General features: G+C 36.7%; 1 protein-coding gene across 5 annotated transcripts in view; it reads left to right on the forward strand.

Moving 5' to 3' along the window:
* LOC143750610 (uncharacterized) overlaps positions 1-24,137 on the forward strand; it is a 59,051-nt gene extending 34,914 nt beyond the window's left edge. For 3 of the 5 annotated variants that reach the window (XR_013207183.1, XM_077243768.1, XM_077243769.1), the window contains 4 exons: positions 10,736-10,912; positions 21,177-21,727; positions 22,194-22,276; positions 22,508-24,137. Coding sequence is in view for 3 of the 5 variants with exons in the window: in XM_077243768.1 (XP_077099883.1) it covers positions 10,736-10,912; positions 21,177-21,233 (234 nt within the window). In the remaining 2 variants the exon portion in view is untranslated. Of the gene's footprint in view, positions 1-2,799; positions 2,884-3,066; positions 3,309-10,735; positions 10,913-17,870; positions 17,935-21,176; positions 21,728-22,193; positions 22,277-22,507 lie in introns of those variants that run through there. The other 2 variants (XR_013207182.1, XM_077243770.1) reach the window with 2 other exon arrangements.
* Positions 24,138-25,423: the final 1,286 nt, after the last annotated feature.

The raw sequence follows: 25,423 nt of genomic DNA on the forward strand, positions 1-25,423 counted from the left end.
GATTATCCATGCGTCTTTGTCTTTTGATACAGTAGATTTTCACGAAACACTCGAGGTACCGCGGCCCAGTGCGCCTGTAAATTGAAGTCGAATCGGCTCTGAAGTGTTCGAAGGTTTCTGTTGGAGATGAGGTGCGGGGCGAAAGTGCGAGGGGGATGGATTGAATTCTGATTGGGGTTCGGCGATGGGTAAAGAGAGTAAATCTGGTGACAAATGGTTTGGAAGAGCATTACTGTGGCGCGCTGATAAGAGCCTGTCTCCATAATAGAATGGAGAGGACTTGTCTATCAGCCTATTTGAAACCGTTCCTACAAGGTACTGGCTTTCATTAGCGTGGCCCGTGAATAGTGGCGCTGAATGAAAATTGCTACTTACCCCGCGATTACGGTATTGAAAGGTAGCTGTCAAAAGAGGGCCAGAGACTCGCAGGAAAAGAGGGGAGGTTGTGTGGCTGTCACCATGACAGGGAATGTGTTTCTCTAAGATTACTATTGTGTCTGTTTTATTAAAGGCAGGAAAGAGTAATGGGGCGGATAAGAACAGCATGAGAGGGTGATCCTGAAATACAATCGGAGAAATGTGACTTGAGGCTTGATGGGTGTAGGCCGATGATCGCCGCTGACGGACTATTTTGGGTTTCTATCAGGCTTTGCTGGGAGGAATGGCTCTTTCCTGAAGAACCAAACGTGATATCTGTGTGTTTCAGCGCTATCGCTGTGCTAACACTCGACGCAAACTTTCTCAACGGCCGATCTCGTTTCCTCACCATCTGTAGAAAATTCCCTGTCATGCTTTAGCTGAAGTTGGCAAGCTAGGAAGTTAAGTTGTTTGGTTGGGTTTTCATGTGCAAGTGCATGACTGGAAACACATTTCCTGTTGTTTTGATGTAGAGGTTGATGTAACTGAAAGCATGACACAATAAACGAAAAGTGCACCCAAAAATGATGTCATTATGTCATTCCAACTTGTTTTTCCCCCCAAAAAAATTCTGTGAAACACAACAGATCTTTTTATTACAACAGCAGATAGTGAATATATGAAAAAATGCAAAAATTAGCATTTTTCAAAATAGATGAAAGATACACACATTTTATGGAGTGTTTGTTAGGAAAATGTAGGATTTGTGATAAAAACTAAGTATGAGTTTCTACGCTTATATTCAAGACACAATCTCAACATGATGTCTCAAGAAAATGTAGCCTATGTATTTTCCGAAGATGCAATTTAGTAGGAAAACGCACGATTTGTCATATAGGCCTATAACTTTATTTATAATCAAGATACAATCTTAACCTGATCTGACAAGAAAATGTATTTCACGAATTTCGAAATTCGTAATTTGTGATTCATAGGAAAACGTATGATTTAAAAAAAAAACTAAGCATAAACTTCCACGCTTCTATTCAAGACACAGTCTCAACCTGATCTCACGAGAAAAAATAAGTATTAGGGCTGTCAAAATGTCTGACATTTTTTATTTAAATATTACTTATATTCAAATTACTTCGGTTTGGTGGAAAAAGCTTTTTGCTCATCTCCTGAGGCCACAAGAGAGGCAATGAGCAAAATATTAATCCTCCGCATTAAATTGTTTATTCAAAGCAATGAAATAACATGACTGTAAAAAAGTGCATAACAGCATAACATAAATCAAATATAATTTGTAAATTGCAATTCTCTTGTTTTTTCTCTTGTAAAAGATGTCCGTCTAGCGCATGTTTACATACTGTAGAAGACAGTGGAAAAGCAGCACAGAAAATGCGTTCTGTGTGAACGACTTGGTATGGTTTTGACGTAACCAAAATCTTCTCCGGATTGAGACTCTCTATTTTTTCTGCAATGTTTTGAATGAGCATCTAGTGAGTTCAACTGGAAATGATAAGAAAAACATCAACACGCAACGACTCTTACATCATCGGGCCGCCTGACGCTCACCTAAAATTCAGATTTTTATTTTAAATTCGACAAATAGTAAAAATTCTAATTTCAATTTGACAGTCCTAGAATTTTTTTTACTAAGTTCAAATTTTTTGTATGAATTCATATGATGTGTTTAGTGGTAAAATACAGGATTTGCCATGTATAACTTCATGCTTAGTTTATTTGTATGGACAAGACACAATCTCAACCTGATCTCACGAGAAAATTTATTTAAGCAATTTTGTTCAAATTCGTAGAATGTGATTGGTTGGAAAATGTACTATTTGTCATAAAAAAAAAAAAGCATAAACTTCTACGTTTATAGCCTATTCAAGACACAATCTCAACCTGATCTCACGAGAAAATTTGTTTTTTCCCAAAGTTGCAATTTCTTGTAAATTCATATGATGCGTTTAGTAGGAAAACATTCGATTTGTCATGTATAACTTCATGCTTTGTTTATTCGTATTCAAGACATAATCTCAACCTGATGTCACGAGAAAAAGTATTTCACAAATTTTGAAATTCGTACAATGTGATTCAAAGGAAAATGACATGAGCAAGTCGTACGAAAATGTATGAATGAGATCGTGTAAATAAATGCGAATTTACCACCAATATGTCAGAATCTAAAACAGTTATGAATCGTCATGAGACTGTGTTGCCCAATCTATGAATAAAAGTCTTAATTTTTATGCAATGTTGCTATTTTAGTCATTATAGAATAGGATATGCAAGCTGCACGATAAAAGTAGACGACTTGTGCACTATATTCAGTTTGTGTAACTAAGAAAAACCAAGATGTAGGTTGTTATTCACTGAAATATCCCCTTTCTGCATCTCATTTTCCATATCTCATATTTGTTTTGGCATCAACAGGATTTAATGCGTTAAAACGCCACTTTTGAATCTGAATGTGATCGTAAGATTTGAGACCTTCAGGAGAAGAGAAGATATATATCGGTATGTTTCTCACACTTTTATTCTGTGTTTGGTCCTTTCTGGCGATTTGTCTACTTTTGTGTTCATACAGGTTTGGAACAACATGAGAGTGCGTAAATGATGACAGAATTGTTTTATTGTAAGGGTGAACTGTTCTTTTAAGTAGCAAATAACCTAAAAATATTCCCTTTAAAAACATTCTAGGTGATGTGACCTGAGGCGATGACTCATCTGAAATTGAAAGGCATGTTAAAGGGAGACGTGAGGAGGTGAAGATAAGTGTCTGGGTTAAAGAGGGTCTACATCCATACACTTGAGCTCTGAGTTTGTGCTCTCAATCGGTGAAGACTCGGATCAATAGCACTGCGGAAGCAAGAGAGGAAGAACACCGGCAGAATCAGCAGAACGAGGTTAAACTCGCCCGGAGAGAGACGAAAAACGTGAATGTGAGTGATGAGCGCGGTCAGTGTGGAGATGTAGAGCCGCAGGGAAACCCTCTGAATAAATACACACAGGCATAGATTTAAAACATTAGTGCGTAAAGGTGATGCGTGTCATTTTGAAATACTCTCCTCTTTCCCAGCTTAATATGCAGAGCAAACTATATTTTAAACCCGGCACACACCGAGAGATTTTTTTCTGTCTTTTATGGTTGTTGTTTGTCAGATTGTACAATATGAGCTCAGTAAGATCCTGGGTAAAACCCAGACAGGCTGTACGTCTTTTTTATGTCTTATTGTACAAATATACACTACCGTTCAAAAGTTTGGGGTCAATATGATTGATATTTCAAAATAAATGCTTTCTATTCATCAAACCTTCAATTCATCAAAGAATCCTGAAAAAAAGTGTCAGTTTCCATAAAAATATGAAACCGTTTTCAGCATTGATAATAATAATAATATATTATAATGTTTCTTGAGCAGCAAATCATCATATTAGAATGATTTCTGAAAGGTCATGTGACACTGAAGACTGGAGTAATGATGCTGAAAATTCAGCTTTGATCACAGGAATAAATTACATTTTAACATATATTCACATAGAAAATCGATCTTTTAAATGTTCATAATATTTTACAATATTTCTGTTTTTACTGTATTTGGTGAGCATAAGAGGTTTCTTTCAAAAACATTTAAAAAATCATTCTGACCCCAAACTGTTGAACTGTAGTGTATATCTTAAGGGTACACTAATCTTTAATGTGAATTTTGATAGTACAATGTGAAAGAAACACTAAATAACAATACAGAACGCTGCAGTAATTACATTTTTGTTGGCCAACACGAAAGTATGCATCACCCTGTTCCCCTCAAAAACAACACAACAAAAGTGATTCTAACACGATTGGTTCATCATGATAATCTTATGAGGCCTTAAAAAGCTGAACGTTGGCTATGGGTGAACACACCACTGTCCCACGACTTCAACAACTCTTTCAGTTTCTCGTTTAAAAACCTTTTCCCTGAAAGTTTGAGTTCGAATAGTTTGCAGGAGCGTAAATGAGTCTGTAAGTGTATGAGTTTGTTCGGTGTGATGATGTTTAATGTTCTCGTCAACCTCTTTAGTCCAATTTAGGCACTTGTTAGCAACCCCCATTCTTAGGACAAGTAGAAGCTTTAAAAAATCACAAGGATGCTACTAATGTATTCTATGCTGTAGAATAAAACGTAAAAATATCTTGAGCTTGTGTTCACCACTGACCTTATTTCAGGTGTTTAACTAAAAACCCATTCTAAATAAAACCATTGACTTCAGGATGATGGAAATGAAACCGAATTACAACCCCAAACTCAGAGAATTCATCACAAACGGCAAATAATTAAGGAATCCAAGACTTTGCTCCTTTATGAGGAAAGAAATCTTGAAATTCCTGAAATTTGTCTCAGATGGCACAATCTTGACAAAATCACACAAACATTTTTTTTTTTTTAAATTCATTCCAGCTTTATTTTCCCTGAAATGTGTGAGAAAGTATGACTCTGTAATGTTTAGGGTTCGGTATCATCTAAATTGTAACGATTCTGATTCTGTTTTATCGATTCCGATTATTATTGATTCCTAATTTCGATTCCAATAAGGTAAAAAAAAAATCCTTCATAAGTCTTATTGCAAAATATTTCATTGTAGCTGAATACCATGAACAAAAATACACAAGGAACTTTTGCCTATAGTTTAAAAATACCATAACAAAAACAACTAAATTTGAACCATTATTGAAGACAAACACTCAGAAATTAAAAAAGAACAATGAATTTGAATTAGCAATCAGAAAAATAAATACAACTGAGCAAATATACAATTTAAATAAACAGTGTTTTGAGATTTTTAAGATTTCGATACAGAAACTGTAATCAAATGTAGAATAACACTACTCTTTATAAATAAAATATACATTACCAAAATAGTTTTCAAAAGTTATTTAGTCAAGAACAGCAAGTGAATTTTCTCTTTGTCTTTTGTTGTTTGATTAGTGTTATTATAGAGACGGCAGCAGAATATTAGGCTGCTGTCACTTTAAGAGCTGCACGGATCCAATATACTGTTACACGTGTCTTCTTTGTCAACTGTTTATGTTCACTTAAGACAAACCCAGCTGTTTTTATGATGATATTTTGACATCATTTCGTGTGTATTTGTCTGTTCGCGCAGTATACAGTATTAGACGCGGCTTTCTGTTTGCATGTCGTTTAGGATGTGAGCGAAGCACAGCATGCGAGTCTTCTTGTGCTTGAATGGTTTAAAATCACAAAAAAATCACTTTTTCTGTGTGAGCGCTTTGGGTTAGTGTGCAGAACAGAAAACGGTGCATGGGTCTTCTTGCTCCTGAATGGTTTAAAGTCATATTAAAATGCAAAGGACAAAGGAATAGATAAGAGAAATCATTTTATTTTATTTTATAACAAGTTTTCGATTCCTGACCTTAGTATCCGATTCCAGAATAGGAATCGATTTTCGATTCCCAACCCTAGTCATGTTGAACCAGCTCAAGACAGCAACAGCTGCTCAACCAATGGTGCGAGTTTAGGGCGGGGCTCTGTGTTTGACTGACCAATGACGTGTGAGTGTGTTCAGAAAAGCTGTTTGTAGTTTTGTTTGGTGATTCTAGTGGTGCAGAAATAACACTTTTCATCCAGTACTTAATTGTTGGGTTATTTTACTAGGTGAATATTTAAGGATCTTTATAAAAGCAGATGTGAACACACACTGAAATTCTTGAAGATTTTTTTCTCTCCACTCAATTTCAAGCCGTTTTCAAATGAATAACATGCCACTGTTTTATTACACTCAAAGCTTTTATTACCTAAACACCAATTTATAGATATGCTGGTTCTCCTGTGTTGAAATGGGATGCATTGCACCAACCCAACTGGTCAGTCACTAGTCAGTAGCAATATAGCGCTGAAGATGATTAGCTTTTTAAACCGACTTTAACCTCTTCTGTCTGCAGATTTGCCTCAAATGGACCGTATAGAGTTTCACAAGATTAAAAGCACTTTTCCGCTCGTTCGGCTTTTGAGAAGCGAAGACCTATTTAGAGCATTTAATCCCGTTTCAAAGGGTGTATGGGAGGCAACGGCGGGCCAGCGAATTGATCATAGCCAAATGGTTCCTGTAAAATGCCTGATTGCTTAGGAAGTCAAGATGGAGGATCCGAGGAATTCCGTCAACTTTCTCGCCGGCCTTTTGATCCGAAGGGATTCCTGTTGCAGGCAGCCTCTCATGTCTCCTGCTTTTTGAAACAATACTCCTGTGTCTGATCGCATTGATCTCCTCTCAGTGACCTTCGACCTCTCAAGATGCTGCGGAGAGGGAACGGAGGAATGTTGGGGGGAGCTGTCTGCTCTCTCGCCCTTTCTCTCTCTCTCTCTCTCTCTCGCTCTTTTTCATGCGATGATTTCATCGCAGCGAATGGAAATGGCTCACATGTGTTTGCAATTATACCTCACATTGTAATCATGAGACAGAGCCATAAAGCACACACATACTCTCTCTCGAGGGTCCGTGCACATTCTACAAAACTTTTCATCAAACCATATGGTTTTGTCTTCTCGTTGTATATAGACAGAGGGTCGAGTTTAAAAGAAAACAACAAAAGGGAAACGAATGTTTTAGATGAATATTTAAAGGGCTGCTATCATGCATTTCTTATTATTGCATTTTTTCCCCCTGCAGTCCACATAAGTTCGTAACATTTTATGGACTAAAAACCATAATTTTTTATTTTCACAGCCTTTTTCCACATTCTCTATGATCCTCAGAATCAAACAAGACGCAAGGAGACAGATAGATACATAAATGCATACCTACATACATACATGCATACATACATGCATACATACATACATACATACATACATACATACATACATGCATACATACATGCATACATACATGCATACATACATGCATAGATACGTACATGCATACATACATACATACATACATACATACATACATACATACATACATGCATACATACATACATACATGCTTACATACATACATACATACATACATGCATACATACATACATACATACATACATACATACATACATACACACATGCATGCATACATGCATTCATACATACATACATACATACATACATACATGCATACATACATGCATACATACATGCATACATACATGCATACATACATGCATAGATACGTACATGCATACATACATACATACATACATACATACATACATACATACATACATACATGCATACATACATACATACATACATACATACATACACACACACATGCATGCATACATGCATTCATACATACATACATACATGCATACATACATACATACATGCATACATACATCATTACTCCAGTCTTCAGTGTCACATGGTCCTTCAGAAATCAGTATAATATGATGATTTACTGCTCAAGAAACATTAATGATTATTATCAATGTTGAAAACAGTCGTGCTGCTTTATATTTGTTTATGTGGAAACCGTGATAAACTTTTCCAGAATATTTTGATGAATAGGTTTAAAAGAAATATAAATCTTTTGTAATATTATAAATGTCTTGTCTGTCACTTTTGATCAATTTAATGCATCCTTTAAATAAAAGTATTAATTCTTTAAAAAAAGTCTTACTGACCCCAAACTTTTGAATGGTATTTAAATTTGTATTTAGTTTATACAATTCATCAGATATATTTCAGGGTGGAAGAACATTTCCCAGAATGCATCACCTGTTGAATTTCTATGCATCCTTCAATGCATAGAATGCATTCAGTCTACAGAGGATTATTTTTGTCGCCTAGCCTATATTTAACTGTCTGAAAACAAAAGAGGGTTCACAGCCTGTCTAATTACGTTCACCCTGGTCTATCGATGTACATAATAAACAGTATAAACCATAAAAAATAGCATCGTCTTAGAAGTCACCATTTAAACCACTTATCTATTTTTTTTTTTTACATTTGTACCATTAGATATTTGAGTACGCTGTAACCCAATACTTTCATTTAAAAGTGTAATCCAGTAATTTCTCTCTTTAAAAAATCCTGTGGGCGCAATGAATTCTGGGGTATTTTAGGCAGCGAAGGATGCATCAGTTGTATTCTTCATTGCACTAGAAATCGTGATGGCCTTCGTTACTCGATCGGCCTTGGAAGGATGCAGCCTCTGAATTGCGACACAGCTTGACTTGTAATTCAATCAGAATCAGTTCCACTTCCTGTCATTCTGCTTCAAATTCCAATTCAACTTCCTTTGTGTTATGGCCAAATTCAATTCAAATTCACATTTGTTTTTTTACTGCATTTGAGTTCTGAAAGTTAGTGTATATTTTCATTGAACATCAAGCTTTTTTATCTCTAAAACTCCTCATGATTCTTATGATTTGACCCCTTTAAGCTTATGCAAACTGGATTTGAAGTGAAATAAATGCAGGTTTATGGCGCAACTCTACTCCATAATCAAGAATGAGCTTCGGGCGACACGACGCGCGTCCTCCATCATCTCGCAGGGAATGAGCGAGACCGCCGGGGTCGCCCGAGGAGCACATCTCTGTGACCCGAGGCCCTTCTGACTTTGCTCATTGTGCGGGTTGTAAACAAGCTTCCCTGAGATGTTTACCGAGTCTTGTTGCTTATACACTGGCTAGACAATCCCATTAACTGACTAGAAGAGACCAGGATCTAAATTACTTGCCTGACCTTTACTCTGATAATAGACACGCTCTGGAGGAAGAGATGCGGCGCGGGGAAGTGATAGTTGGTGGAAATGTATATGAATTATGTATCATTATTTTCCTGTTTATTAATATGTAATTCACATGAGATCTTCAGAAGAGATCTGAAACTGTGCTGAGATTTGCCAAGATCAATCAAACCTCGATGGAGTGCATTTGTGCCCATTTTTTTCAGCAGTGTTGGTTCTGGAAGTATTTTTTCCCCCATTAATTTCTCCCATAGGGATTCTAAAAAAAGTATTTGTTGAAGCATTTTATATAAGCCATGAACCAAGGCAACCAGCTATGAGGTGAATCATAACACTACAAACTTTGATTAATCAAAAAAGTAGTAAAAATGCAAGGGTATAAGAGGGAAAAGAAGCATTGGGAACACCATAATCAAATTAAAAATGACGGAAAAAGATAAAACTACTCGTTTAAAGTGTTGATTAAAAAAAACGGTCTATTTTCAGTTAATTGGAAAATATGTATATTCAAATACTATATAATCAAAAATAATCAAAGACTCTTGATTGGTGGAATTTTCTGTACTGCTGCATCATGGGTAATGTAGTTTTTCATCATGTATTCCGATGTTAAACATGATTATTTTAAAACTAGGTTAAAATAGCGCAGGCTGACGGCTTCAACAAAAGCAAATACTATTGATTAACAACCTCGTAGCTCACGATAGGGCCGTCTTTAAAGGTTTGTTAGTAAGCGCTAAAAATCAATTTCTCAATGGAGAAAATGAATGGAGTTTTTTACTTCCAGAACCAGACTGTTGCGCTCTATATGAACTGAATTTAACTGCCATCTACATGAATTTTATAGCTTTGTACTCATACTGTATTACTCCTTATTTGACTGAGAATACTTTTTGAAAGCAGTTGAGCTTATTTTGTTCCTGCCTGGTATCTGTATGTCATAGACGTTTTAGCAGCACAAAGTGTATTTATGTATTTTAAACATGCACTGAAATGATTCATGTTTCTTTAAATCCTCCATTTTGCTGATAATTTGAGATGTCTTTTGCCCGTGGCGGAGTTGAAACTGTGTCTCTCTCATTGATATACGGCACCAGAGCCGAAGCTTTGTTGAGTCGGGTATTTCCAGATGGCTCACAAAAGACTCAATTGACTCTCTCCTCTAATGTGTTAAACCGTTTGCTCCCGCATGACAAATTTAGAGGGAAAAAAACCCAGCCCTTCAGCAAACAGTAAAAGATGAAATATCAAACACATTTTCTGTCTTTCACTCTTGCAAAAAAAAGAATAACCTACTCAGTGTTTTTGTCTTGTTTTCCAGTACAGATATCTTAACATTCTTAAATCAAGATGCATTTACTTGAGAAGCAAAATGACTTCAGATATTAAGTCTTGATAAAAGAAAAGAAGAAGCCAATGAAGTCAGAAGAATATACTTGTTTCCCCTTTGAATTAAATTAAATTTTCTGACTCAATTGGCAGATTAAGCATAAACGACTTAATATCTTGAGTCATTTTGTTTCTCAAGTAAATGCATCTTAATTTAAGAATGTTTATATATTTGTAAAATAATACTTGGGAAGAAACACATTTTTTGCTGTGTAGTTTCACGTGCCATTTATATAAATGAGTCGTGCCGAGTGCTTTGTGTATAAATAAGGTTTGTCTGTTACAGATACATTTACATCACGTCTTTCTGCCTTATGCAATGGCGTCTGGATCTCGTCCAGCATGCAGTGAACCAGAGAAGCGGAGAGACGTCCCAGCGGCCCGCAGTCCTGACAACACCCTCTATCCCCCTCTGAAATCTTTATTTACTGCCCCTCGCCGGGGCAATTACAGCGCCGCTGAGGTGAGGAGCTTCTGAGAGGTTGTGTGTGCACTGATGCACTTCATGCGCTTGTTTGTTGTGTTTGCTCTGCTGTTCTGCAATAGAGTGTGAGCAGGGGATACAAGATTAATCACCAATATCATGTGTTTAGGCCGATATTGAAAGCTGATATCAGAGCTCTTTTTCCTCACCATTTATTCAATCATGTTTTGACAAGAAATGTTGTGAAAACAGTGAAGAGTTATCTATCTGCAGGGTCACAGAGACAAAAAACAGCATGAATATTAATGACATGGTGTCTTGTTTGGTCTTAAAATTGCCTAAAAATTTCCTAAATTTGTCTGAAATATGTTTAAAGAAATAAAATGCAATTTATTAATTTTCCAAAAAGCTGGCAGGGGAACTTAATATTAACTCAATGATATAATAAAATATTTTTTTTTATGTAAATTCTTGACCAAAGTGTGAACAACATTCTTGAAACAAGCTGAATCAATGTCATTTTCATTAAAAATGTTCTCCCATTAATCGCCACATTGACTTGATTGTGTAAGAATGTTTTTTTTTTATACAAAAAATTTAATAATGTATTATATTTTTCTTCTTATTTTCCACTTGCACTTAAATTTGCAGTTTAATTTGGCCGGCTACAATATTTTTTCCCCCATTGCGCCAAACAAAACTTTACTTTCAAATTATATTCTTTAGAAATAAAATAACACATTTTTATTTTCCCCAAAAAGCTGGCTAGTGAACTTAAGTTTTAATGTTTCATACAAAAATAGCACATTTTACTTTCTGTGTGTGTGTGTGTGTGTGTGTGTGTGTGTGTGTGTGTGTGTGTGTGTGTGTGTGTGTGTGTGTGTGTGTGTGTGTGTGTGTGTGTGTGTGTGTGTGTTTATTTGAAAATAAAAAAATACATGCATATAATGTAAAAAATACATTCCCAAAGAGCTGGCTGGTGAACTTAATATGATCTTTAAAATATAAAATTATGAAATGTATGTTTTGATACAAATTCTTGACAAAAGTTTGTTTTTTTATATATATTCTTAGACACATTAATAGCCACATTGATTTCATTATCTAAGAATGAAAGCAATGTGGCTGTATATATACAGTACTACTAGAATCATTACTATTTTTAATGTTTTTGAAAGAAGTCTCTTCTGCTCATCAAGCCTGTATTTGATCAAAAATACAGAATAAACAGTCATTATGAAATATTTCAATTTGAAATAATGGTTTTATATTTTTCTATACTTAAAATATCATTTATTCCTGTGATCGAAGCTGAATTTTCAGCATCATTACTCCAGTCTTCAGTGTCACATGATCCTTCAGAAATCAGTATAATATGATGATTTATTATCAATGTTGGAAACAGTTTTCATCATCCTTTTTACAGAATTATTTGATGAATAACAAGTGAAAAAGAACAGTATTTATTTAAAATAGAAATCTTTTGTAACAACATATACTACCATTCAAAAGTTTGGGGTCAGTAATTTTATTCTTTAAAAAAAAATTAATACTTTTATTCAGCAAGGATGTGGTACATTGATAAAAAGAGATGTTAAAGATTTATATTTTTAAAAATATTTTTTATTTTAAATTTAATTTATCAGTGAAGCCTGAAAAATGTATCACAGATTTTTAAAAAAAAATTACACAGCACACCTGTTTCCAACATTATTGATAAATCATCATATTATACTGATTTCTGAAGGATCGTGTGACACTGAAGAGTAATAATGCTGAAAATTCAGCTTTGATCACAGGAATAAATTACATTTTTAAGTATATTACAATAGAAAACATTATTTTAAATTGTAATAATATTTCACAATATTACTGTTTTTCCCCCAATGTTGTTTCTATATATTTTACAGATAAAATAAAATGTATTAATTTCCCAAAATCTGGCTGGCAAACTTAATATGAGCTTTAAATTATAAAATATAAAAATTACAAGATCAGTTTTGATGCAAATTCTTGACCAAAGTTTTATATGAATGCTCTTACATTAATACCCACATTGATTTGATTGTCTAAGAATAAAAAAAAATAAAAAAAATGAATGACTAATTTCCGAATGAGTTCCAGAATTCTTCTCAAATAATTTACTAAAAGCTAACTGAAACGTCTGTATGAGTGCATCCTCTAGTCACTGTACTTGAGTAATGTATGTGGATAATTTGGGGCTCTATCTTCAGTTACTTGTTGGTTATTGAAGCGGTCTTGGCCTCCCGGTTCATCATGAGCTCAGTTTAATCACGTCCCCCGTGGAGAACACAAAGGATGTAATTGCTTTAGCTTGAGCTCAATTGCTCCAATTTAAGGCAGTCTTACACGCCAGTCAGCTGTGTGTGCGAGCGCCGTGCCAAGAAGCGCTACGGATTACCCGTTTCTGTGCAATGCCCAAGCCGAAAAATGCCACATAAATTCGATTTGTTTAAGACGGAGGCTTGTGGCTTTTAAATTCAGCGCAAATTGCAGCAGTCTAGTGTCTTTTAAAGCCTATTATTGTGTCTTGCGCTAATGGTACATGTGGAGCTGCTATAATGGCTCTTCGGTACTTGACCATGATCTCTCGTGTCAGTTTGAGGTTTTGTCTTTCACGCTGAGGGTCACGGTGATGATTAGAACAAACTGTTTGGGACACAGATGGTCCCTGTGGATGGATGGACATCTGTCCATTTACATCTTCTGTTTTTAGAAAGTTGGATGCATTATATATTTTCAGCACGGTAAAAGATGCTGCTTTTCAACGCAAAATCACAAAAGCTTAAAGTCAACCTGTATTCAATAATTTTATCCCTTAAAAATCATTTTGATCACCAAAATGACACATTTAAAAGTTATTTTCGTGCCTTAAAATTTCTTGAATGTAACTCAACACCCTTGCCTCATTTAGTATACGTGGTTCTATGAATATGCAAATGAGCCCCGCCTCCACTCACTCACTCAGCTCAGAGATCCACTCGTTGACGATCACACGTTGATCTGATTGGTTACAAGGTAGTTTGTGACGTCAGAAACACCAATGATTTCAAACCGTGTTTTTGAGACTGTCTTTGGTTCACTGCAGTTTTAAGGAGGAAATACTCAGCAATGCTGTCGACTTATGAATTTACACATGGTTTATCTTAAACCATATTAAAAACACCACACAGACAAATAAACAACATTGAACACTGAAATCAAAATGGGAACATTAATGCATGTTCCTGTAACATGACAAGCACATTGCTTTTTGACAACAGACATTCTACTGCCTAAAAGTAACTTTGCAACTACATGTCAGCTTGTTCTACAAGCACTAACAGTCTACTAATACTCTACTGAGAGTTATGCCGGGTTCAGACTACATGATTATGTGATTTTGACTTCTAAATTCTTGTTGTGTTTTGGACATGTCAGGCTACACGATGCTTCCCGACCAATCATCACTTGCCGTGCATGACATCATCGAGAAGGCGGAGCTACAGAATAATTTTATAAACAAGAGCGTAAACAAACAATGGTTACTGAAGCGGCGTGTTTTTTTCTGGCTGTCTTGTCATCGGAAATCACAAAAAAGGAAAAAAAACAGTGGATGCGGCGTCGGTCATTATCCACTGTTACACACTAATACATGAGATAAAACGATTCATTCTTGCACCTCGACGCCCATTGTCCTTCACGAATCACCACGATTTCACCCTAAATCGGGCTGATATCATGTAGTCTGAACCCAGCATTAGTTGATATCTAGTTGAAAAGTTACTTCTAGTTAGTAGAATGTCTAAAGTAGACCATCGAAATAAAGTTTTACCCAATCAACTGCAAAAATGCTTGCACGTCTAGTGTCATTTTTTTAAATATAAAACGCCCACTTTTCACCATCAAACCAAAAAATCCCCAAAATTTCCCAGTTGAATATTCTGTAGGCCTAAATGACACATTTCAGAAGTAAAACGGGTTACAGATGCCGTTTCATGTTGACTTTAAACACTTTCAAACATCTCTTCTGCACCAAAAACGGCTGGCGTGAGGAGATTTCCCACAAGGCATTTCTTATGAATGAGAGTTTCAGTTCCATTAGAGCTGCTGTGAAACATTATCAGCCTCTTGAGTTTCAGAAATTTTACGCGATAAACTTACCGTCCATGTCATAACCTCGAGTAAATCATCACACGGGATGTGAAGGATGTGTTTAATCAGGTTACCTAAGCGATCCAGCCTTGCCAATTTAACCACCATAATCTGTCTTTCTCTCCTGTCCTGGCTGTTTTCTCCAGTAGCTTCTCACCCAAAAAACATGATAAACCTCAAATGCACAGCAATCTGTACTGCAAACGGATGCGACGGGAAAGAAATGTCATAAAGCGCCGTCCATATCTAATGCCCAGGCCTTTTAAAGCAATAAGCAATCTCACGCAGGCTGTTAATGCGATAAGCGATCTTACGCAGGTTGTTAATGCGTGCTAAGAATGAATATATTCCTTTATGAGCCTCTGAAGACTAATTATGCCGCTCTTAAAATGTCACAAACATATGATTACAGCCTTTAGCGCACACAATAAAGATTTGCACTTAATAAAGACCTCACAGCTGCGCTCAGCTGCTCGCCCATAAATCAGGAAAGTTATCGGGAAGTGAAGTGTGGAGGGGAACATGTGAATTCTTTGATTCTCCGCGCTGAGAGAGTTTTGGGTTACCGGCATGAAACAATCCGGCAGATTCTCCTCTTTTGGACACACACGGGCGGATAGTTTTAAAGCAAGCACCTACGCCCCCTGTTGTCGCACAAAACGACACGTTTGTGTGTGTGTGTGTGCATGCCTACTTGAAACTAGCTTGCTTAGATCATGAACATGTCATTGTTTATTAAGCCTCATGTCATTCCAAACCTGTGTGACTGTCTTTGTTGTTTGGATCCCACTGACTTTTCTCCTAATTTCACAGATTTTGATTCATTTTAGTGAATCAGTTTCAGATTCACGGCTGTTTTTGTGCGCATGTCGACTTGAAACTATTTTATATCTTGCTAAGATGTAGGCTACAATATTTGTGGGATAGTTCAAAATGAAATTTGTCATTTACTCATCCTCATGTCGTTCCAAATCTACTTTCTTATTTTCTTTTTCTTTTCTTGTTTACAATAGTGATACACAGACTCATTTGAGTCCTGTGAGGCCAAAATGATTCAATAGCTGCTCGTGTGAAACTGCTTTTTCCCATTAAATGTGTTTTGAAATTTAACTTAGTGTGTCTATTTCTTGCCACCACCTTAAATGTCAGATACATGCTGATAAAACATAAATGATTAATCACTGAATAATAATTTTAAAAGACTATTAACTTAAATGTCTTCAGGGAGCCTATAAGTAGCAATAAATAAAACCTGTATGACTTTCTTTTCACATTAAACTAACAAACTAATTGTTGTTTTGAACTTTTGTGTTTCACAGGAGAAAGAAAGCCCCAACAGTTCAATTTATTTCAGTGATTCAGTTTGTTTCAACGGTTCATTTTTCAAAACAAAAACAATAAACATGAAAATACTCAAGCACACAATCTCATTCACACCAGCGTTTAAATCGTTTAAAAGTAGCAAAACTACTAGTTTAGTTTAACTACAGGTTGTGCCTGCAGCTTTAACACAGATGCAATAACCAAACACACTCCTGAAATATCATATGGGAAAGTTTAATTCATTGTAATGAATCGGTTTGAACAGTTTTTGATTCACGTGACTCATTTGAAACTATCAACTAGCTGTTGGTGTGTGTTACTTTTGACAATGTGTTTTTTAGAGTATATTTATCTATTTCCACCACCCGTATTGCCAGATACATGCTGATTAAAGCAAATTATTAATTATTTAAAAAAATGACACGCTTAAATAGCTTCAATGTAGTCTGTAAGCCTATAAGCAGCCTTAAGCTAAACCGGTATGAATTTCTGTCCTTTACTTTTACTGAATTACTGACTTTTCTAAACGACATGAGAGTGAGTAAATGACTACATTATCCCTGCAAATGATATGCTCCTAGACTACATTGATGCTTTTTTAAGTGGGTTATCTTACTAACTAATTATTCAATGATTAATAATTTATTTTTATTAGTATATAAGCAGCTAGTTAGTTATTTTGCACACAGGACTCAAATGAGTCAGTGAATCATGAACTGTTCAAACAAACTGATTCACTAAAATGAATTGAACTTTCCCACATGATATTTTAGGATGCATGCAAATAGAGCTTGTTGCTGAACATGCATGCTGGTTAAACCAGTAGTGTTGCTTTCAAATAATTCACTCCTTTGCTCATGAGATCGTGAGTATCTTCGTGTGTGTGTGTGTGAAAGAAAAACCGCTAGCGTGTCCTTGCACCAGTGCATGTCACAGGAGATGTGAGAGAGGAAAGAAATGATGAAACCGGAGACTGCAGAAGCGGCCTGCAGAGATCATATTAGTAGCTGCGACCATCGATCGGTTCTAGCACTTAAATTTCAAGCGTGACAAAACTGTAGGCAAATTAATTGTTCGCCAGAATATTACACATCAGAGTACATTAATCCTCTCCAGAGCCGCACGCCATATGAATACTAATAGATCTGCCAGACGCCTCTCCTCTCGTCTGTCCATTCGCTCGTCTGCTCCTCTCTCCTTTTGTTTCCTTCTTATTTCCCGTCCTCATTGTTTTTTCGTCTCTCTCTCTCTCTCTCTCTCTCTCTCTCTCTCTCTCTCTCTCTCTCTCTCTCTCTCTCGCGCGCGTCTTTTCTCCTTCAATTGCCAGTGACATTAACTGGCAACAGCATTCATTAATATTCATATATCCTCCCAATACCTGCGGTATCTGCGAGCCGCGCGGCTTCTTTTTGTGATTGAATCGTTTGAAGTGTTTCCTTTTTTAAAAAATAATTGTCTGTAAAATTTGGGAACTGACATTTAGACTCACTTGTGTCTTATGCTTTATGGGCCTTGGCAGGTATCCAGACGCTAAATGTATAAATAAATCTGGGATTACACAGGAAGACGGAAGAGAGTCTTAGTTGAGCTTTCACAGTAGGAACATTATTGCATGTTAAAGTCATAAAATAAAAGCTGTATGTAAAGTGTGCACTCGGCCGTCCGTGGGCTTTCAATTAAAAGCGCAAGGTTACGTGTGTTAAATAATCCAGTAAAAATACTCTCTCTCACACTTTCATGCTCTCTCTCTCTCTTTTTCTTCTTCTTTTTCCAGAAAGCATCCCGGCTAGTCCAAACATGGGAGCGGTTCTCGTATTTCAGACCCCCACTTTGTCTTTTGTGCCGAGTTCAGTGAGGCTCCTGGTCAGAAATGTACACAAGCCTAATTCGAGTTCGAAGATCTCCGAATAACCCGAAAGGGATCAAATTAAAATTCCAAGACGGGCGGGGAAAAAGCGATATGGGGTTTGGAAGTGGCCCCTGCTTCTTTAAGCTGGATTTAAGTGATCAAAGTTTCATATGAGGCAGCCATTGGTGGTATTGAGTTACTCTAATGGCTGCCATGTGCTCCTGCCGACGGGCCCGATCCACGGGCGTCTCAAGGGTGTCAGGCACAAGACAGTTGTAAAAAGAGGCTTTACAATGGGAGAGCGGGATCGGCTAAAACCAGATGCCTCGTGCACTTTCAGACCTCGTGCACCCCCCAATTATTAGCTCCAGATTTTTGGAGGAGCATCGTGCATCGAGCATCTCTCAAGACCGTGCCAGCCGACAGCGGTCCCCTCTCCATCGCGCTTATTTACTGGTGCGTGGCTTCCCCATTCCCACTAAACTGCAGGAGACACAAGTGACAATAAAAGTCAAACACTCGGTGGTTGCCGGAGTCCTGGCTGGTTATTAGTATGTAAATGAAATCATCACAGCTGTTGTATGCGCGGAGAGGGGGAGAGCGGAGACAACGAACCCTGCATTCTGATGCTGTCTCCTGAACAACCATCAGGCCTGGCCACCTCTTCCATACCCTGCAGTCAAGCAATAATGCATGCACAAATGCTTTTATGCATGCAATTACATTATGGATAAAGTATAGTGTACACATATACAGGTTAATTAGCAAAGCGGCTGGAAATGCTTTCGTTCAGTGAACAGCGAATGCCTGTAGATGTGTTTTGCAATCGCAAAAGCTTAATGGAAATGAAATAATTAGTACTTGGGTATATTTAAAGCTTTGATTTAGATCTGTATATCAGTACAAATCAAGGTGGAAAAAAGCATGCATTATTTTTTAGGATAAGTCGAAGGAAAAGCTTTAGGCCTACATATATTTGTAATTTATGTTTAAATATATAAATTGTATATTGTATTTTATTTAAATTTATATTTTTAGCAGGTACTTACATATTAATTTAGAAGTCTTTGTAAAAAAATCAGGCACATAACATTTTGTATTTAAAGCTTTTTCTGTAATTAAATAATTTATATATTAATAAATAATAATACTTTTAATTTACCGTTTATAATATGTTTATAATATGCAACCTACAAATGAATAATACAACAAAGCGATTCATCCTAAGAGTGAGTAACATGACAAAATTCTTTCTCATATCCCAGTATGACATACTATTTTTATAGGTTTTTCTTATTTTTATATTGTTATACTATAGTTATTTGTATCAGCATCCCAACGAGCCTGATCAGATCAGCCAATAGGGTGAGATTTGGGCGGGGCTACCTGTGGGTCCGACCAATGGCAGAAGGGGAGAGCGTTCAGGGCAACGTTTGAAAACGGTCATTAGTTTTGCAATTACATTTGGGTCACATTTGACTCATTTAAATTTGCAGCATGTATATACTCGCATGCAAATCGTGAGAACAACATCAAACTTTACCATTATGACAAAATGCATTGCATCAGTGTGAATATTTCAAGTTTTCATTTGAACGAGTCAAAAACATGCAGTATGGGGTTTGATTTAAAGCTGTGATTTAAACCTGCAGCATGTAAACTCTCAAATTCCAGGCACAAATCATTTTCTTATTTATTTTTCCAAAGGATAATATTATGAGAAAACTCACATTTTTTCCCAGACAATAAACAAAAGCATTCCCCCCAAAAACTGATTTCTGCCGCAGATGAAACATAGACGGGCGTTAGACGCTGCCAAATCTCCGGCTGAAATTGTTTCCATATCTGCGCCATGTATTCAATGCCCATCTGCCCGAACTCCTGCACATACCGCCAGCAAAAACACAATGAGTAATTCTCTCCAAACATAGACATAAAACCTGCCATTCCCGCTCCATCAGCCCTATACGCAAAGAAATGTTGGAGAACGTAAAAAAATATCTTGTTTTGGATCATCCACTTGAGAATACTAATTAGGCCGCCATTGTGGAAAATGTTACACAAGGCTTTGATCAAACATCACGGGTCGAAGTCTCAGGATCAGATGTGTTCAACTTAAGTCCAAACAAATCCAGGAAAGAGCTTTCAATCTAAATAAAGAACTGTTTTTCAGCTCGGCCCGCCTCTGCCTGGTAAATAAATAATGCTCTACGATATAGTCGACAGGCAAAATGTCAGATTGTCTGCTATTTAAATGCATAGAGGTGTGATGAGTGAAACATATGGGATATTTGAGAGCTAGCAGCGTTTCCTGATCAAACCAGCCGTAACGGTGTGTAGTGTGCATTTTGGCTGCTTTTGACATAGTAATCCGGCGGGTTTTATGTAAAAATATGCTAAGATAGCATCACGGTGCATCTGTATCACTTCGTCTGCCACGTTTCATTAAGCTAAATTTTATGACGTGTTCTCTTTAAGCCTGAGAATTCATGGATAGATGTCTCTCGAAATTCCATCACGTCAACAGCATTACTCTTCATTCGCAGCGGGTGTGTTTAACGGCGTTCTCCATCCCTGTGTAACTTCCAGCGAGCTTATGGAGACGGATTCCGACGCACTTTCCTTCAACTTCATCATAAAGATGACTTGATTTAGCATGCGTTTACATAAGCTCTAATGCTTAATTGCCTGCGGTGAGTGAACTTGCATGCAAAGCGTGAAATAAAGCATGTTCTCGTGGCCTGAATTGTTTGATACCGTGAGGTTAGAGAGTGAGGAGCTTTGTTTGTTCGCCTCACCTTCCCTCCTACACTCACTGTCTCCCCCTGTGATTAAAAAACATCATCAGCATCTCATTAGCACTGATTTGCATAGTAACAGCATGAATATTGTGAGTGTGTTTCTGGGGGTAGGGGTAACTTAATGAATGCGACAGCCTCTTCTGTTTAACTAATTTTTTGCCTCATCCATATTCAGATGACTCTTGGAATCAGACAGCGGTTAAAGTTTCTCGCTGAAGACATGCAGACGTGATCGCACCTGATTCCTGAACCCAGAGGAGAATTTTAGCGCTCAGATGTTGCTCTTTTGACACTCGGGAGACTTGAAGGCATCATGAAATTTACATTATTTACTTTTTAAATGCGTGGTCTTATTGTGCATGATTCATCAGTAGATGTTCTTAAGGAAAAAGAGATTTGTCACTTTTTAAATACGCCACGTTACGGATGCAAAATGGTTGTGAATGGCATTTCGTGTTTAAAAATCCTTGGGGAAAAAATTAAAATACACACAGATGTTGATTGATCACAGACTTGATATATGTGAGTACAATTTGAGACGTTGTTGAGTCTCTGGAGGAGATGCATGTGAGATTATTGTTGGTTTTATGATTTAAATCAATCGATTTAATCTTATTGCTGTAATTTGTGATTGTTCTTTGTTACAGCCTGTTTTGCAAACTGTATTGCTCAATGTTGCTCATTCATAGCTCAAAAGACATAATGGAGATCCTAGTTATGTTTCATGCAAGTATCAACCTTGTTTCACACAAAATTACTAGGGTAAAATAAAATATGACTCAGTTGTTAATTCATGAGTACAGTTTGAGATGTTGCTGAGATCTCTTTTGAGACTCTGGAGGAGATGCATGTGAGATTATTGTTGGTTTTATAATGTAAGTCTAAATTTAATCTCATTGCTGTCATTTGTGATATTCCTTTATTACAGGAAACTTTTCCAAACCTTATTGCTCAAATGTTGCTCATGCATAGATCAAAGGACCTAAAGGAGATCCTAGTGTCAACTTTGTGTCAGATGTTTACCATAAATGACTTGGGTAAAATAAAATACGAGTCAGTTATTAGTTTGGGAAGTTGCTGAGATCTCTTTTGAGACTCTGGAGGAGATGCATGTAAGATTAGTATTGGTTTTATGATTTAAGTCCCTCAATTTAATCTCATTGCTATCATTTGTGATTTTTCTTTATTACAGGAAAACCGTTTCAATCTGTCTTGCTCAAATGTTGCTCATTCATAGCTCAAATTGACCTAATGGAGATTCAAGTTATGTTTCATGTAAGTATCAACTTTGTTTCAAATGTTTACCCTAAAGTGAATTGGGTAAAATACAAATACACACAGTTGTTGAGTTCATAGTGAGATTGATCACACTTTGGTGTCTTGATAAATGTGAGATCAAATTGAGATGTTGTTGAGTCTATGAAGGAGATGTTGTTGGTTGGTTTTGAGATTTAAATCTCTCGATTTATTCTCATTGCTGTCATTTGTGATTTTCCTTTATTACAGGAAAACCTTTCCAAACTATTGCTCAAATGTTGCTCATTCATAGCTCAAAGGACCTAAAGGAGTTATGTTTCACTAAGCAAGCATCAGTTTTGTTTCAGATTAGTCAATATTCAAGCTATAAAACCAACGTGGAAGAGTAGAGCAGAATCTGATGAGAAATGTTCACGTTGAGAATGAGATCTTCTGTGCATGTGCCATTCTGTTTTGGCACTTTCTTTGCGCCGGCCACATGATGGATGACGCGAGCGAATTGCAGTGTGCAGTATTTTCCCGCAGTTGATTGCAAACTGACTCCGGGTAACATAATTATTTACTCTGACACAATAATGTAAAATGATTAACATCCGCTCATATTCATGCCGGTATAAATCACCAGCCCACGTTGGGGTTCATCGTTCGGCGTCTCGCCCTCAGATTGGACGCTGGCCAGATAAGAGGAATATTAATCGTGAAGATATGCCGCATGGTCGTTTAAAACTTTGAGAAAAGAGAGGCCCTGGCAGAGTCTTTGGCAGAGCGATGGCTTCTGGCTCCAGCGGGCACCGCTCAAGATGGATTACCACCCGACTCCTCAACATAGATGTCCTACCTGTGCATGAAATAGGGCTTGACCGGCCAACGTGCACTTTTTCTACCCCTTTCTCCCCCAAAAAGAGAATTACTGCTGGGAGGCTCTGGACAATTTTATGTAGGGCTTGAGAACAAAAATCAATATTTAATTATCTGTGAGCGTTTGGTGTCACTACATCTTTAGATCTGTAGGGTGGAGTGGACAGGGTCACCGGGCCGGTAAGTGAGTCCGTCAGTGACGAGGCCGTCTCATCCCAAGGCTCCGATTGGCCTGTCTTCAATCACCACAGGAGCCATGACTGACAAGTCATTTATACGTCCACCTGTGTGTTTGGAGAAGGCCACCTTAAGAACGAGCCTGCGTGACGTGCGTACAGTATGCTTGGAGTTAAATATGGTTTTGACCTATGGGAAATATGGCTTAAACGCCCCACCTAGAGGCAGGATGGGACATTTACCGGGTTGGTGGGTGGAATTCAATTCATGCTACTGGTTATTATCGGATTATTTCACATTTCTATCAGTTAATATCTACATTTTCGTACACTACATTTGTTTAGTGACCTAGAAGTAATGGAGAATGTTATTATTTGCTGTTTGTTTGCGTTTCTTTATTTTATGTCATAACTCTGTTTTATATTTTTCAGCAGCCTAAAACTTTCCTTCTATTTTCCTGTTTAAATACAGTAAACAAACATGTGATCTTTTGTAACTTATTTGACATACTTGAATGTAGTTGCATAGCATGTGGATTAATTTAAATAAGAAAATATCAAGGCATAATAGTGAGAATTCTTTGATTATTTCCCGTTTTCATCTGAATTTGGGGGAAAAAAGCATTTCAGCACAGTTATAATCAATTTGATAGACTATTTCAGTGCAAGATCAGAGAGAAAATGTTTCTGTTTTGCATTTTCATAATGAAATGGGATTTTTGTTTTGATATTTGATATTAAATATTTATTCTTTATTTTACGTCATAACTTTCGTGGTTTTACATTTTTCAGAATCCTAAAACTGTTTATTTTTGCATTTACATTAAAAGATATCTGACTTACAATCTGTTGTAATTTATTAAACACTCTTGTTTTTAGTTTTATAGCGTGTGTTTTTATTTTAGTAAAGAAAGAGCACAACGTAATACTGATAAGTTTTCATATGAATTTGAAACATTTCAGAAGGTGCGATCAATTTGATTTTGATTCTTTCTTTCTTTCTTTCTTTCTTTCCATTTGAGTAATGACCTAAATAGTCCAGAATTTTAAACATCTATTCTTTGTCATAACCTTTTTTTTTCTATTTCTGTTTTTTAAATTTTAAATAATAGACCTAATCTGTTACAAATTATATAACACACTGGTTTGTAGTTTCATAGCAAAGTGAATTCATTTTAATATACATAAAGAAGCAAATATGCTTTATGTATATTAAAATGATCATATTTATATAAAATATGATCATTCTTTATTTTTGATTTTCCCATTTGAAAACATCTCAGTGCTGTTATGATCCATCTATTTTGATTTATTTAACATATCTTATGGTATCTTCGAGCATACCAAAAATATCTGTCAGCCACCCGCGTAAAAATCCATTATGGCTTAATAATAGATATAATGGAGATGAAGGCAATTAAAAATTTCATAGAGGCCTGACTCTTGTGATAAACGTACAATCCGTTCATTTGGCTAATGATTTCTTACGAAGAGAAAATTAACTTGGAATGCAAGGGTCAAACTGGAAACGCCTGAACTCCTGTAATTACTGACCGCGATTCTTTCACGAAAGTAGTTCAGGGACACACTCTTTTCCCAGAGCTTCGTAAGAGACAGTTTTGTACCTCTTTTCCCCGAATGTCCTTTGCACTCGGAGTTAGAGGACACAGAATTGGGACCCTTCTTGAGTTTAATGGTTGCGCACAGCCAATCGATACACTTCAGCTACAAAGGAACAGTTGAGGGACCAAAGGCCCAAACACATTACACGCTGGTCAAGGCCAATAGCAATCTGATGTTGAGGTTAGAAAAACACGCTAGAACTGTTAGCCTTCAGTTGCTCAGGCGGGTCGCTCCGCTAGACCAATCTGTCTTTGATTTGCCACTGTTACAGTTCAACTCCCAGTACGGGGCGGCACGTGAATAAGATGTAAAAACCGTATTGAAAAGTCTTTGTGTTAAAGCATCAATTAGCATAGAGCTAACTGCAAACTTGTAGACTATTTGCAGAATGGAAAATTGAAAATATAAGGTCATGCATTATGTGTGCATGTAAGGTCAGGACCATTCAGTGTCTAATGCAGTGTGATTTGGCTGGCTATATTCAGAAATGAATACTAGCTTAGGCTAT

The sequence above is a fragment of the Siphateles boraxobius genome, unplaced genomic scaffold, assembly GCF_051911475.1.
Source record: "Siphateles boraxobius isolate OS27281-9 unplaced genomic scaffold, OSU_SipBor_1 25, whole genome shotgun sequence".
In the NCBI taxonomy this organism is placed as follows: domain Eukaryota; kingdom Metazoa; phylum Chordata; class Actinopteri; order Cypriniformes; family Leuciscidae; genus Siphateles; species Siphateles boraxobius.